Source organism: Rhinolophus hipposideros, assembly GCF_964194185.1.
Source record: "Rhinolophus hipposideros genome assembly, chromosome: 20".
NCBI classification, from domain to species: domain Eukaryota; kingdom Metazoa; phylum Chordata; class Mammalia; order Chiroptera; family Rhinolophidae; genus Rhinolophus; species Rhinolophus hipposideros.
The window spans coordinates 33,864,469-33,877,991 of NC_138066.1; the positions used below are offsets into that span (position 1 = coordinate 33,864,469).

At 39.6% G+C, this 13,523-nt stretch overlaps 1 protein-coding gene across 2 annotated transcripts in view; it reads right to left on the reverse strand.

The window, feature by feature from the left end:
- The window catches only part of NPEPPS (aminopeptidase puromycin sensitive), a 72,064-nt gene extending 64,465 nt beyond the window's left edge, over positions 1–7,599 (reverse strand). For both annotated transcript variants that reach the window (XM_081027896.1, XM_081027895.1), the window contains exon 1: positions 7,070–7,599. In XM_081027896.1, coding sequence (XP_080884022.1) covers positions 7,070–7,321 — 252 coding nt within the window. In that variant the 5' untranslated portion in view covers positions 7,322–7,599. The remainder of the gene's footprint in view (positions 1–7,069) is intronic.
- Between the last annotated feature and the right edge of the window lie 5,924 nt (positions 7,600–13,523).

Genomic DNA, 13,523 nt, shown 5'->3' on the forward strand with positions numbered 1-13,523 from the left:
CTGCCTACATTAAACAAAACCTCAAATTCAAAAAACAAAAAACAAAAAATACCTCAAATTCATTTTTAGACATTTGAAAGGTCTAAATCTAAAATAACAAAAATACAGATGTCCTAAGTCACAAACAAATGCCTGTAGAGGCCAACTAAGGTGAGTGCAGAACTCCAGGTGAAAGGTATGCATAACGGAAGTGGAGAGTAGCCACTTCGTGGAGCCAACCAATTACTGCTATACTGAAAAGCAGATTTAGTGTTTGTTGACAGATCTTCCAATTTAAAAAAAAAAAAGCCACAAATTCAGATTTCATTTGCAACCTCCCAATTTTTAATGGATGGTTAACTAATTCAAAATTTTCAAAAACACTGTGTAGACTAAAAAAAACCTCACATGTAGGTCAATAATGCCTTGAGATCATTGAACAGACCACAAAGCTAGGTAAGGATACAGGAATAATGTAATATCTGTATGAAAAAGCTATACCTAAGAGTAATCATTTTATTACCATCAATACATACACATGATTAATTGTAAACTACTATTGTCAGACATGTTACATGTAATATGTTATTAAGCCTATAACAGACTGTCAAAATCTCTAACATATAAAGTGAATCTATTTTGTCTCATTAGAAAAATATCCTTCTCATAAATAAAATCTTCCTGTTTCTCAACAAAAATGTCATTTAATGTGCATATTTTTTAAATTTAGTAAGTGGTAATATTCCTTTACAGTGTTTATTTCACCAGAACATACCTAAACAGTACTTAAAACTTTTATGTCCCAACTGGCCTTTTTTAGCACGGCAATTGAACAGAAAGAAAAAAATCTTTGCTTGTTCAAAAAATGACTTCAAAAAAATCCAAAAACAGAGAAATGAAGCACATACTGGGTGTGCTCCAAAGTAAAATGAATAAAACCTTCCAGAGTTTGAAATTTATGCCAACAGAGTAACAGTGGTTTAGTTATGCATCTTAATCTTTATCTAGGCAACCATATTTTCATCCATCAACATCTACAGTAAATTTCATGGTAGCCGAGCAGTTAATCTACCACTGTAAAGATACCTGTACAACACTACATACTCATATGCCAAATTACATTTTTCTCACCACTACTGTAACACTCTAAAAGAAAGTGTGTACTTTGGAAAGGCACCGTGCGCTACATCCAATTACAAGTATATTTCAGTTCCTCCTGTGAGGAAAACCCACCTGTTTATACTAATGAATCAAGTTACTTGTTGAACAGCTACTATTTTTTTTTTTTTTCAGGAATACTGCCATTTCTGAAAGGGTGGGAGGAAAGAACCAAAGAAACAAAAATACTTATCTTAGTAATAAACTCCACTCTATTTTTACAAATCGGACAGTATATTCTGTCTCATATTAGAGACACATTTTAAACAACAGGATAATCCATAGAAAGTGCTTGTTGTAGCATTTAGTGCCTGATACATAGTAATTACTTAATAGATGTTATTATTAAGAGATACACAGAGATCAAGATTAAATGTGCTCTAATCATAAAGATGTTACTCTAAATGTCATCTAACAGCATTCACCTAACAGTTTATAAAGTGCCTGATCAGAATGATATAAAATTTAAGAACTATGTGCTGTAATAATGTATGGCACTTTGGATATCAGCACATGTGTACCACTCAAGGAAGATAATTCCAAATACCCTTATAGACTTAACCGGACGCTTCAGTGTTTGACACCACACTGTGTAACACTGCTCTTTTTGATGCTTTCCCAACAATAGTACTGACCTGATGATTCAGTATGTGACTTCTCACTTATTAAAATCATCATGTTAGTGAATATTACCTGTGTGTTCCACTATCAAAAACACAGGTAATAATTTAAAGGAATTTCAGCTTAAGATTTTCAGTTTCCAAGCTTAAAAGAGAAGCAAAATGTTAAAGTTGGCATATAAATTGGGTTAATAACAAGCTCATTTTCAACTTTTCCATTTGATGCTATTAAAGAATGGAAAGTTAGTGTGTCCTTGTTTGATTCAAACCCAGGGTTAAGTCTTCTTGGAGTCCCACACAGACTATACTTCAGCTGAACCAATGCCAAGTAATGGCTCCTGGGAAGAGGCAGCTTGACCATTGGTAACAATTTTACAATGGAAGTTTCCTATGAGCTAGGAAGGCAGTAATCTGAGACTTTTTTTTTCCTGAATGAGTCTTGACTACAATCACTTAGGAATGCACCTTACATGTACTATGGTAAGACTCAAAGGGTTTTTTTATGATTGCCAAAATCCTGAGATTTTAGTAAAAGGAAATCTCCAGTGTGACAATTACAAATACCAGCCAGTCTGAATGAAGTCTGAGTCACTTTGCCTAACAAGTGATTTCATCATTAAAATTTTGTAATAAGTGTTGTCTTTGTGGAATAGGGCTATAATTTCTAAAGACAATAAGGAGCAAATAATTAGTAAACAAAGTTGAGCCAAGTTTTCTAACAAAAGAGACACTGAAAAGAGACACTGGAAAAGTTACAGAAAGTCATAATAAGTACAATTAATGTAAAAATGTTAAACATACAGAACATTGGTATTTATTGTCTGTGGCTACTTATATATGTAATAAAACTTTAAAACTATACATAGGAATACTACTCACCTACCTAAAGAGAGAGATTATCTCTGGGGGTAGGGGTGGGAAGAGATGGAAATGGGCTTTAGTGGTATTTGTGATATTTTACTTCCCAAATAACATCATGCATCGTCTGAAGCAAATGGGGCAAAACATTAATATCTGGTAAATCTGGGTAATGGGTTACTTTTCTGTATTTCTAAAATATTTCCTAATTTAAAATAAAATTTTATAGAGATTACAAGTAAACTAAGAACTACATACTGGTATAGTGTTCAAAAGGAAATGTCCAAGATGTGGAAAACTAATCTCCGTCAACAACAAAACAGCTATCAGAAGATTCAGTCCTTTGCCACTAACATACCGATTAGAATAAGACTTACTTTACAATAAGAACAGGTTCATTTATGTAGCAAAGTTCAGAGAAGTTTCATAGATAATTTACTACTTAAGACCACATTTATCCACGTTGTATTGGACCATATCAATTATACAGAACCAGGAAGTTAAAAAAAAAAAAAAGCCTGTATGGAAAGCCAGAATAAATGATACAAAGTTCATACAATAAAGCTCATACCCTTCACTCAGAAAAGAAATCCATCAAACCCTCACTTAGAAATTTATTTTTAAGCTCAAACAAGCTTGTTTATCTGGTTACTTAGACCTCTTCAGATCAAGTTCAGTAAAATAGAAGAGGGAAGAAATTGCACAACAGGCAGCAAGGCACAGTAAGCAGCAAGAAGTAATAACCTGAGAGTAAGGAAAACAAAGAAGAAAACTTTAAAGAACAGATAATGAAATTAATAAATCATAGAACACAGTTTTAGGTAATCTATGGTTATAAGTATCAATGACAGATATTCAGAATAATGTCTAGTATTTTGAAAAAGAAGAAAAGAAATAACGTAGATCATGAGTAATTACAGAGTTTAAGAAAATACATTTTACAGGGCCACTGGTTAGCTCAGTTGGTTAGAACCTGAGCTCTCAACAACAAGGTTGCCAGTTCAATTCCCACATGGGCCAGTGAACTGCGCCCTCCCCTCCGCTAGATTGAAAAAAACAGGCACAACTGATTGAGCTTGGAGCTGAGCCCCTGATGGGCAGCCGGTTATCTCAGTGGTTAGAGCCCTGCGTCATGTTCATAATACCAAGGTCACTGGTTCAAGTCCCAACATATGGGCCAGTGAGCTGCGCCCTCCACAACTAGATTGAAAACAACCATTTGACTTGGAGCTGATGGGTTCTGGAAAAACACGCTGTTCCCCAATATTCCCCAATTTAAAAAAAAATACATTTTAGGAATATTTCCATCCAAATCAGTGAATGTTTTTTTTAAATTCTAAGTGCCTTAAAGGGTAAGCTTCATTTATCTGGGAAATTCACCACAGAATTCATTGACAGATGACATTAGATAAAGTTTAACATAAAAAATTTCTTAGGTGTTTCCTCATAGATACATTTCAAGAAACAGAATAGAAAATCTGAACAAATTCAATTCCTTATCTATCTTTCAAATTTAATCTCTTAAGACCATTTAGTGATCTAGCTCAATGCTGAACAAATTATTAACTTTATCATTTTCTAAAGTAACAAGAAACAAACAAAATAACTGCCTAGAAAATAAGCAAAATTTGGGCAGAAAATTCCATAACACAGGGTTGACAATAACATCCATTTTGATGCCAAGTTTTAGCCTGCCAAACAAACTACTATATCTGTAACTCTCCTCTAAATGCCAATTTAGTCATCACCAACATAATATTTTGTTGGCGGAGGCCAGGGATTGTCTAGTATATCCTGACTTCTGGCCTTGAAGAATGAAGTTAATTTCCCTGGCACAGGTATAATATTTCCATAAGAAAAAGCCTGACTGCTGTATAAACCACTACACAATCATAACAAGGAATTGTAGCCACTCACTTAAACTTGTAATTTATTTTTAAATTAATTATCCACAAAGCAAGAGAGTTAGAATTTAAAATAGTTACAAAAATCCGTTGCTCTCAAATATCCTAAAGTAAAGGGAGAAAAAAGGGAATGTCCCATTTCTCTAGGCCCATGATAACACCTTTTCAAAACCTGCTGAAATAGACCAAACTACTTTTGAAATTAGCACACACTAATTTCTTCACCTTCCCCAGGAGTACACACCCAGGCCAGGTTAAAAATCCACTAAATTTCTAATACGTAACCTGTATAAATACTCTGCGCTTATCATAAAATTCTGCAACTAAAGCAACCAAACAACTTGCATACTTTGTGTAATGTAATTTCAACTATTAGAAAACTGACCCAATACCAGTTATAAATCTGGGTTTCCAGAGATATAATTTTGTCCACATTTTTAGATTTCAAAGGTAAGATACCATCTAATGCCACAATTCAAATTTACTGCTCCAATCCATGAATTTCAAAAACATTAACATGTTTTTTCTTGCTGTTAACTTTTTACTAATGTTAATTCCTCTTTATACTTACCAAGGTCGCAATGCATACAATTAAAAAGTCCAATCATCCTTTAATAACACCTGTTAGAATTCACTATAATGCCATCTTTCATTTGTGTTGCCACCTAGCCTGAAAAGAATGTCTGAAAAGAAATGCTTTGAAAAGCTCATGTTACTAAAAAAGATTCGTTTATTTCCTTGTATAAAATTGGTTAAGTCCCTGCTAATATCTAATCCCTAATATTACCACGTGGTTACTCAATGGCCTAAGCCAGTCTCCTAAATATTTCTCATTTCTTTGAAAAAGTAAGTAGAAAAGGGGTAAGGAGAAGCACATTACTGGCTTGCTGTTCTATCCTAACACTTAAATAAGACTGTCACTAATACAATAATCATTTAAAAGTCTTTACTGACAATTTTTCCCTCAAATTTTTCTCTAAATATGTACTCCTCTCAGAATTATGAACCCATTATGCCACCTAATGGGATAAAGAAACAAATGATCTTTTTTAAATGTTAGTCTTTTCACATAATGCGAACTCATTCATCGCTAGGTCCTTCTTCCTTCGCCAAGTCACAAGACACACTACTGTTTACAATCCCTCCCATCTGCCCCCTGCCAATATATATCAAACACTCTAGTCACTTGGCTTAAACAAATATAGTCTCTCAAATAACCCTCTCAAATCTGAATTTAGACCCAAGATGCCCTCATTCTGGTTCATATTCTTAATGGAAAAATTCTAAATAACCTTAGTTTCACAGGGTTAAGTTTTGCCTTTTTGAGGCAACCAGACCCTAGAGCCCTTTCACACAAGTGCCCTAAATCTGACAGTATACTTTTTAATTCTATACTTTTAGATATATTTTTAATCTGAGTACTCGGCTTTCAAAGACAACTGCCAACTTTCAATTCATTCAAACACTAGACTACATTTCTTTCATTTCACTGGTACATAACACACCCTGTTCTTGAAGGTTCAGGCCTACTAATTTTTCCCCAAGTGCAGGAGGAAAAGAAATGAAACAAAATACATTTACCATCATTCATTTTAAAGATAACTACTAAACAGTTCCCATTTTTCATTACAAACTTCACATCATACATCATATAACATGGTTGTCACAAATATCTACTGTTCCGGACCTTTGTTGGACATCACTATTAATGGTCTCCAAAATCAAACAATACCTCAGATAACGCTGCGAGGGGGTGGGGGGAGGTGGGGACAGCATGAATCACCGAAAACTGCAATGAGGAGTAATGGAATATTTTAACCAGTGGTATGCTACAACTAATCGCTTCTTTCGGAGGAGGGTACTGCTAAGCAACCATCGCTGTGGCAATAAATCCACCTGCTTCAAAGGCTGCAAAGCTAGGAAGACGGGAAAGCAGCGGAGATGGGGTCCTCCTTCCGCTTCTCTAGGGCTTAGGAGAGAATAAAGTCCCTGCTGCACTGTCACTTGAGGAGCAGGGGAGGGGGAGGGGCGGATCATCTCGGAAACCCAGCCCCTGGGCCAGAGCAGGCGAAGAGAACTCGGCCGGGCTGCCGGGGATTAACATTCTCGTCGCCCTCTCCCCGCTTCTAGAATCTCCCCTGCTCGCTAACGCGCGGCGGCCAGAGTCCCCGATGACCGCCCCTGCCAATGTGTCCTCGGTGGGGCGCAGGGAGAACCAGAGAAAAGAACTGAGTCAGGAGGTTGAGACTCCGTGACCCCTCTGGCTTCTGCCAACACAATCCGGCCTCTCCCAGAACACCATCCAGCCGGGAAGGGCCGGGGGTGGGAGGGATGCCCCGCACAGGTGTGCGCGCCCCGGGGGGGCCCGCCGGTCCCGCGGCACTTCCCGCAGCGTGGCCCGCGGTCCCAGCCCAGCAGGGCACAGCGCGCCCGCCCCAGCCCCAGGCCCGCAACGCTCAGGCCCTCCCGGCCAGGCCCCCAGCCCAGCCCGCAGGCGCGGCCTAACTGCTTGCCCCGCAGCTCGCCCCCGGCGCCGGAGGGTCGCTGTACCTGGGCGGCGGCCTCCAGCTTGCCCTCGAAGGTGAAGTCCAGCAAGTCAGGCTTGAGGCAAAGGCTGTAGTTGATAGGGGAGACATCGGCAGGCAGCCGCTCGAAGGGCCTCTTCTCCGGCATCGCTGTGAGGCCCAGGCTGTGGAGGCGGCGGCGGCGAGAGGAGCGGCTGAGGAGAAGGAGGGGAGGAGGCGGAGGGCCGAGGAAGAGCAGGCGGCGAGCGAGGGAGGGGGCGGCGGCTGCCAGCCACATCCACCGAGCGCGGGCGATCGCCAGAGGAGAGCGACCGGGGAAGCGTGGGGGGCGGGGGTGAGACCCAGCCCAAGCGCCCCGGGCCGGGAGGGAGTTAGTGCGGGCGGGCTGGCTGCCTACCGGGAAGGGGGCGGAGGGGAGGGCAGGGGAGGAGGGCCTGGAGGGAGGGAGGGAGGGAGGGAGGGAGGATAGAGGGAGGGCGGGCGGCAGCGGCGGCAGCTGCGTGCGCGGCCCCGCCGGGCGGGCGCGCAGCCGCCGGTGTGTGCGCGCGCGCGCGCCAGGGCAGGGGGCGGAGCGGCGAGGGCGCGGCTGGCTGGGCGGAGGGCGCGGGTTCGCGGGCGCGAGCTGGGGGCGGGAGGCGGCTGGCTGCTGCGCTGCACCTGTTGGCGCTGCTGGGGAGAGAGGATAGACGACTGGAAGGAACCAGCGGAAGGAGTCGAGAAGGGTTTGAGAAGCCGAGGGAAAGGTGTAAGCCCCAGTCCCCCCACCTGTCTTTGGAAATTGAAGCCGAGGCAGTCAGTCAGTGCCGTCAGGGTTAAATGTTAAAATATAAATTCAGAGCAAAAGCCCAAACTGGATTTTTACCTCCAGATCAGTGGAAAGCCCTGACCTGAGGCTCTTTGGCCATAATTATTCCTGTTATTTTAAGTAGCAACTTCAAGGGATATGAAAAATTTTGTCCGAAAACCTTTAATAATCCTCGTTACTTAAACCAATGCGATTTGGATCTTTGAGGGAGAGATTTCAAGTTAAGAAGATTTTTGTTTCCATGATTTAATGTTCAAAATAAGATATATTTGATCTTTTTCCCGTTTTCATCTGTTTCTGCCTTTTTAAAAAAAATAGAAGACCCTTTACCAATTGTGGCCTCTTGAAAAGGTAACCTAGCTGTGGCTCCCTCAGTTCTTTTGATATCTCGCAAATTGAGATATATATTTAATATAAGTATATATTAATCATATGTAAATGTGTATTACTTTAAAGTGTTAAGGGCAAGGAGATTTATCCATAATCCCCACACGTCTTTATACAACCTTCTCATGTTGAAACCCTTAATTTCAGAGCTCAGTAATGAATGTTACACTGGACCAGCGCTGTGCAATGGAATATAATGAGAGCCAACTAAGTAACTTTAAATTTTCTAGTAGCCACATCAAAAGTTTTAAAAAGGAAACAGGTGAAATTGGTATATCTTATTTAATCCAACAAATCCAAAATGTTATCATTTTAACATGTAATCAATAGAAAAAATGTTAATGAAAATTTTTTTCTGTACTAAGGCTTTGAAATCCAGTATGTATTTTACGTTTACAACACATCTCAATTCTGAGTAGGCACATTTCCGGTGCCCAATAGCCCCATGTGACTAGTGGCTATTGGACACTGGGCCTATCTTATTATCGGAATCCTACATACCTTTTAGGACAGACAGAAAACCTGCAATCCTTTCCAACTAGCAGGTGAGATGGGGCTTTTTTTTCACATGGATGCGTTTCTATGACCACTTCTTGGTCATAGAAATGACAATTTTAATAACAGAGTAATAATATAATTTAATAACTGAAGAATAATGCACTGAGTGCTTACTAAACACTTTTCATGTGTTAATTCATTTAATCCTTTCAACAACTCTGTTAAGTGGACACCATTGTCCCTATTTTACAAATGAGGAAACAGGCACACAGAGATTCAGTGAGTTGCCCAAGGTCATACAGCTAATAAGTGGCAAAGCTGACATTAGAACCAGCCTTTTTTTTCTCTCTCCTGGAAAATTTTACAGAAGCTTCCCTATTTTTCTAACTCTCCTATTTTGTTTTATTACAATACATCTGTATCTCAGCTTCTTAAAATGTATTTTCATTATGCAAGAACCCATAAGGCTCTCCATGAACTGATCTTCCCATTTTCTCAGACTTGTTTCTCCTTATCCTTTGACAAAGATTCTCCAGTCTTAGCAACCTAACTTGTTTGCCATTTGGACCTTACAGCTTGCTCATTCTCTCTTCTCTACCATTGCTTATGCATTATTGCTGGAAAGATCTCATTCTTTTCAGTAAACCCATGCCCCTCCCTTCCTTTAAAACTCACCTTTACCGGAAAGTTTTCATTGACTAACTCCACTCAACTCTAACCCCTTTCCCATCAGTTCCCAAGTACTGGTTTTTGCTGATTTGTTAGTACTTGTTCTATTATTCCTTAATTGTATTTTTAATGTTTTTATATGGATATATTTTCAAGATGTATTACTAGCAAGAGCTTGACTTCTAATTATTTTATGACTGTCAGTACTGAGTGCTGCTCAAAGTACACCTTAGTTGTTATTGACCCAAATGACCAAGAGAGAATATTTTACCCAGTCTGTAGCCTTTCCTTTATGTACAGTTGTGTGCCCCACAGAAACCCACAGTGCCCTGCTATGTGAACATAAGACTAGATCAACCTTCTTTTATAAAATCAAAGAAAATTATTTTTTGAAAATACTAGAGGCATAGACTTCATGGCAGCAGTAATTGTGACCCTACTGAGGAAAAATGGGGAAAATTTATTTGGCCCCATTCCTAATCCCATGACCCAGGAGGTTCCGATCCAACAAGTCCAGAGTGAACCAGATCTCCTACAACTTGTCATAGGGAAATGAAAGGTCGTGTATAGTTCCCATAAAAAACACCAGCGAACAATCCGACATGTGCTTTAGACAGGCTTTTCTGGAATCACTGAAATGAAGAACACAAGTACTCGTGAAAATTCATTTCCCTCCATGGTGCTTCAGAAGGAGTGGGGAAGTCAGTAATGTCTCAAAATCATTAGCCCTACTTCTAATAGATTTCCAGGCTTCTCTGTTTAGAAACCCTTGAAAATCTGCAAATGAAATACCTATGCAAGTTGTGTACTTCAATAAAAACTTAAGGAAGAAAAAAATGAATTCAAGTCATTCTAATCTTAGGCACTTTTATCTTTAGTTTTCAAGCACTAGTCTGAGAGTCACAGTCCCAATCTTATCGCTGACTGTGACCTAGAGCAAATCTTCTTAATTTCTCTGCTTCAGTTTTCCCATTTGTAAAGTGGGTAAGTGCATAATATATGCTTTTCTCAAAGAAAAATATTATTTTACCTGTGGCTTGGGAATTTCTAAAAAAAAAAAAAAGTCTATCGTGTTCTTAATGTCAGAATGCTATTCATAGCAAGAGTGGTACATAAAGAGTTAGTATAAAGTATATACTTTATAAAGTAAATGTAAGTCATTGAAAGAGATGTTTCAATGTAAAGAGAATATAAAGGAGTTGGATTAGGGAGCCAAAATATTCAGGCAGGAGGGAAAGACATACTGGCTGTTAAACTTTGAAAGTAGAAAAGAAAGATATGGAAGAGTTTGGAAGACCATTATAAAATCCACCACACTGGATCAAAACAAAGCTTTACTGTTATTATTTAGCCTCCCTGACTTAGAAATTATGGCCTTCAGTGACAAAATCAAGCATGGAAATTATAACTCTGATTCCACTAATATGAGTCTTACCTGCAGAAGATGGTAAAAGGGTTCCAAAAACCAAGAACACAGAAAATTGGAAAGCATTCCATAGGAAGTTGATGCTGTGAGATCCCGGCTTTGATTCTTTTCTGTAACTTAAAATGGCTGTTGGAATGACCATAGGAAATGTAGGGAGTAGATGGAATTTGCCTACCCATCCTGTGTTCTTCATGAAAGGGCAGTAGATTAATTCCATGTGCTTTAAAATGCATATATACTGATAGATAAAAACTATATAATAGTTTTTATTATACTGGGCCGGCCCAGTAGCTCAGGCGGTTAGAGCTCAGTGCTCCTAATGCCGAAGGCTGCCAGTTCGATTCCCACATGGGCCAGTGGGCTCTCAACCACAAGGTTGCTGGTTGGACTTCGGCAAGGGACCTGGAACTGAATTGCGCCCTCCACAACTACGATTGAAAGGACAACAAGTTGACTTGGAAAAAAGTCCTGGAAGTACACACTGTTCCTCATTAAAGTCCTATTCCCCTTCCCCAATAAAATCTTAAAAAAAAAAAACTATATGTAATATAGCAGGGGATATAATATGTGTATAATATATATATGTATGTTTGAAGGTGGTAATGTGACATTATGTATATCCAAATGTGGTCATAGATAGGTCCTCAGAGTCAGAAAGAGTTTTATTTCTCTTGGTATCTTTCCATCAGGAAGTTGAAAAAGTCATACGTTTCCACCTGTCTTACTTCCTTTCTGGCTTCCCCACCCCTTTGTTTAGTTCTTCTGCTTCCTTTTTCACAACCACTACCCCAGGATTATTTACCAGTCCCAAGTGACTGGCAACTAACTACATGACTAAACCCAGGCTCTTTGTTGATGGTCTTCAAATTGAGATGAGCCTGTTTGGCTGTGCCCTCTTGTAAAGGATTAGCCATCAGAGTCTTGCAGAACGTGAGTTAGGGACTAAAGCCAACACCCCCTGCTGTAGGCAAGAATGCATATGTCTGTGTCTGATGCGTGGGTCTCTGGAATGCTGCTACAACATTTCTTGTGGAATCCCAAGTCTTTAAAGGTTACAGTGTTCTGGAACTGGCATGCTGGAGTTGACTTAGCAATGATGTTGCCTTGACTTCAAATTCAAAAGAATAGATGAGGGCTCAAACTAAACCAGACCCGTGGAAGTCTCAGAAGCTTGGCAACAGTCAGATAGCCTCAGTTTCTCCGCCCTTGGCTCTGTTTCTGTTTGCTTTTCAAGTCAGTGACAAGAAGGATTTACATCTGAATTAGTTCTCACTCAATACCTGATCCCATGCCTAGCAAAGAGAATGGTTCCAATCTCTGTCCAACCCTGGGTTAAGGGTGGGGTGAAGGAAAGATACCTAAGACATTAAGGCCTGCCGGCCTGGTGGAATCACATCTTACAGGCTGTGATTTTATGAGAGCAATCTGCCTAGGAGTTTTAGCCACATATCTTAAATAACAGAGGATGAATTTCTGCTGCTGCCAGCCTCCCTAATTTGCTTGGGAGTCAAGATTAATAAACACTTAAAAAGTGTAGGGGAAGCTAAAAGTTGGTTTGTTGGCCTGCTTATACACGGAACTGAACTGAAAATCATTTTGTCCCCAATAAATTAATAATGCCAGAGCTGAAGAGAGACTGTAAGGTAGGACCCTTTCATTTTCAGATATTCCACATTTTCTAGGGAAATAGTCTCAGTATGGAGGCTAATCTTTGGGATCTGGTATCTTTTTTTTTTTTCCTTGTAAACAAAATCTTGAAGGTAACAAATCTGTTTTATGAATTGACTCAAGAAGAAGCAAAAGGGACAAAAAGCAATTCAAACTGCTCATATTCTTTAGCCCTGGGAAGCTGTACCAGCAGGTTTCTAGATATGGTCTATTTTAGTTCAAAGTGCGATCACACTGTATAAAATATACATTCACTGAGAATAAGGCATAGCACAGTTACCCTAGGGACCTGACATCAGGAATTAAGGCAGGCCAAAAAAGATAAAACCTTTAGGCAAAAAGGCACAATTCAGACATTCAAGAGAGATTTATATTTTTTTGCCCTAAACCTACATAACTATGAAGAGGAAGCCCCAGTTTTAGGAACTTTGCATCGGGGAACCCTGAATTCTTACTGGGCTCTGTCCTGATGTGTCTCAGTGCCAAGAGATGCCAAAGTATGACATCTTTGTTTAGCCCTATGTTCTTTTGCTAAAGTGATTCATAACTGTTCATCTCAATGTAAGAGGATATCAGCATGTGAAGGGGTGGGTGACAGGATCAAAGGAATCGAAGAGGGGAAAAAAGGCGTCACTATTTTACGTAAAATGTTATTCTTACTGTCTGATGAGGTAAATCACTTTCTTTGGTTTTCATTTTGTCCAGGAACTAGAACACTATAGTTCTATCCAGGTTGGGTTCAGACTTGAATTTTTACAAATTACAGTCCTGAAAGCAGACACACGTTTCATCCTCCTAATCAAGGAATTAAAATGGCAATTTCTTTAAGGCCTTTGTTTTCCCTAACTTTTCCCCTCTCCCTGGTAAAGGGACAGAGAAGCCCAGTATGCCACGTTATAAACACTAGGATTCAACCTTATCTTTTTAAGGATAGGCAGAGTAAGTTGGAAATGGGTTCCTTTTGCTTTGTTCTTTTTAAATTATTGTTAGAGGGGGCTTTAAATAAAAGAGAATCAGAAACTGACA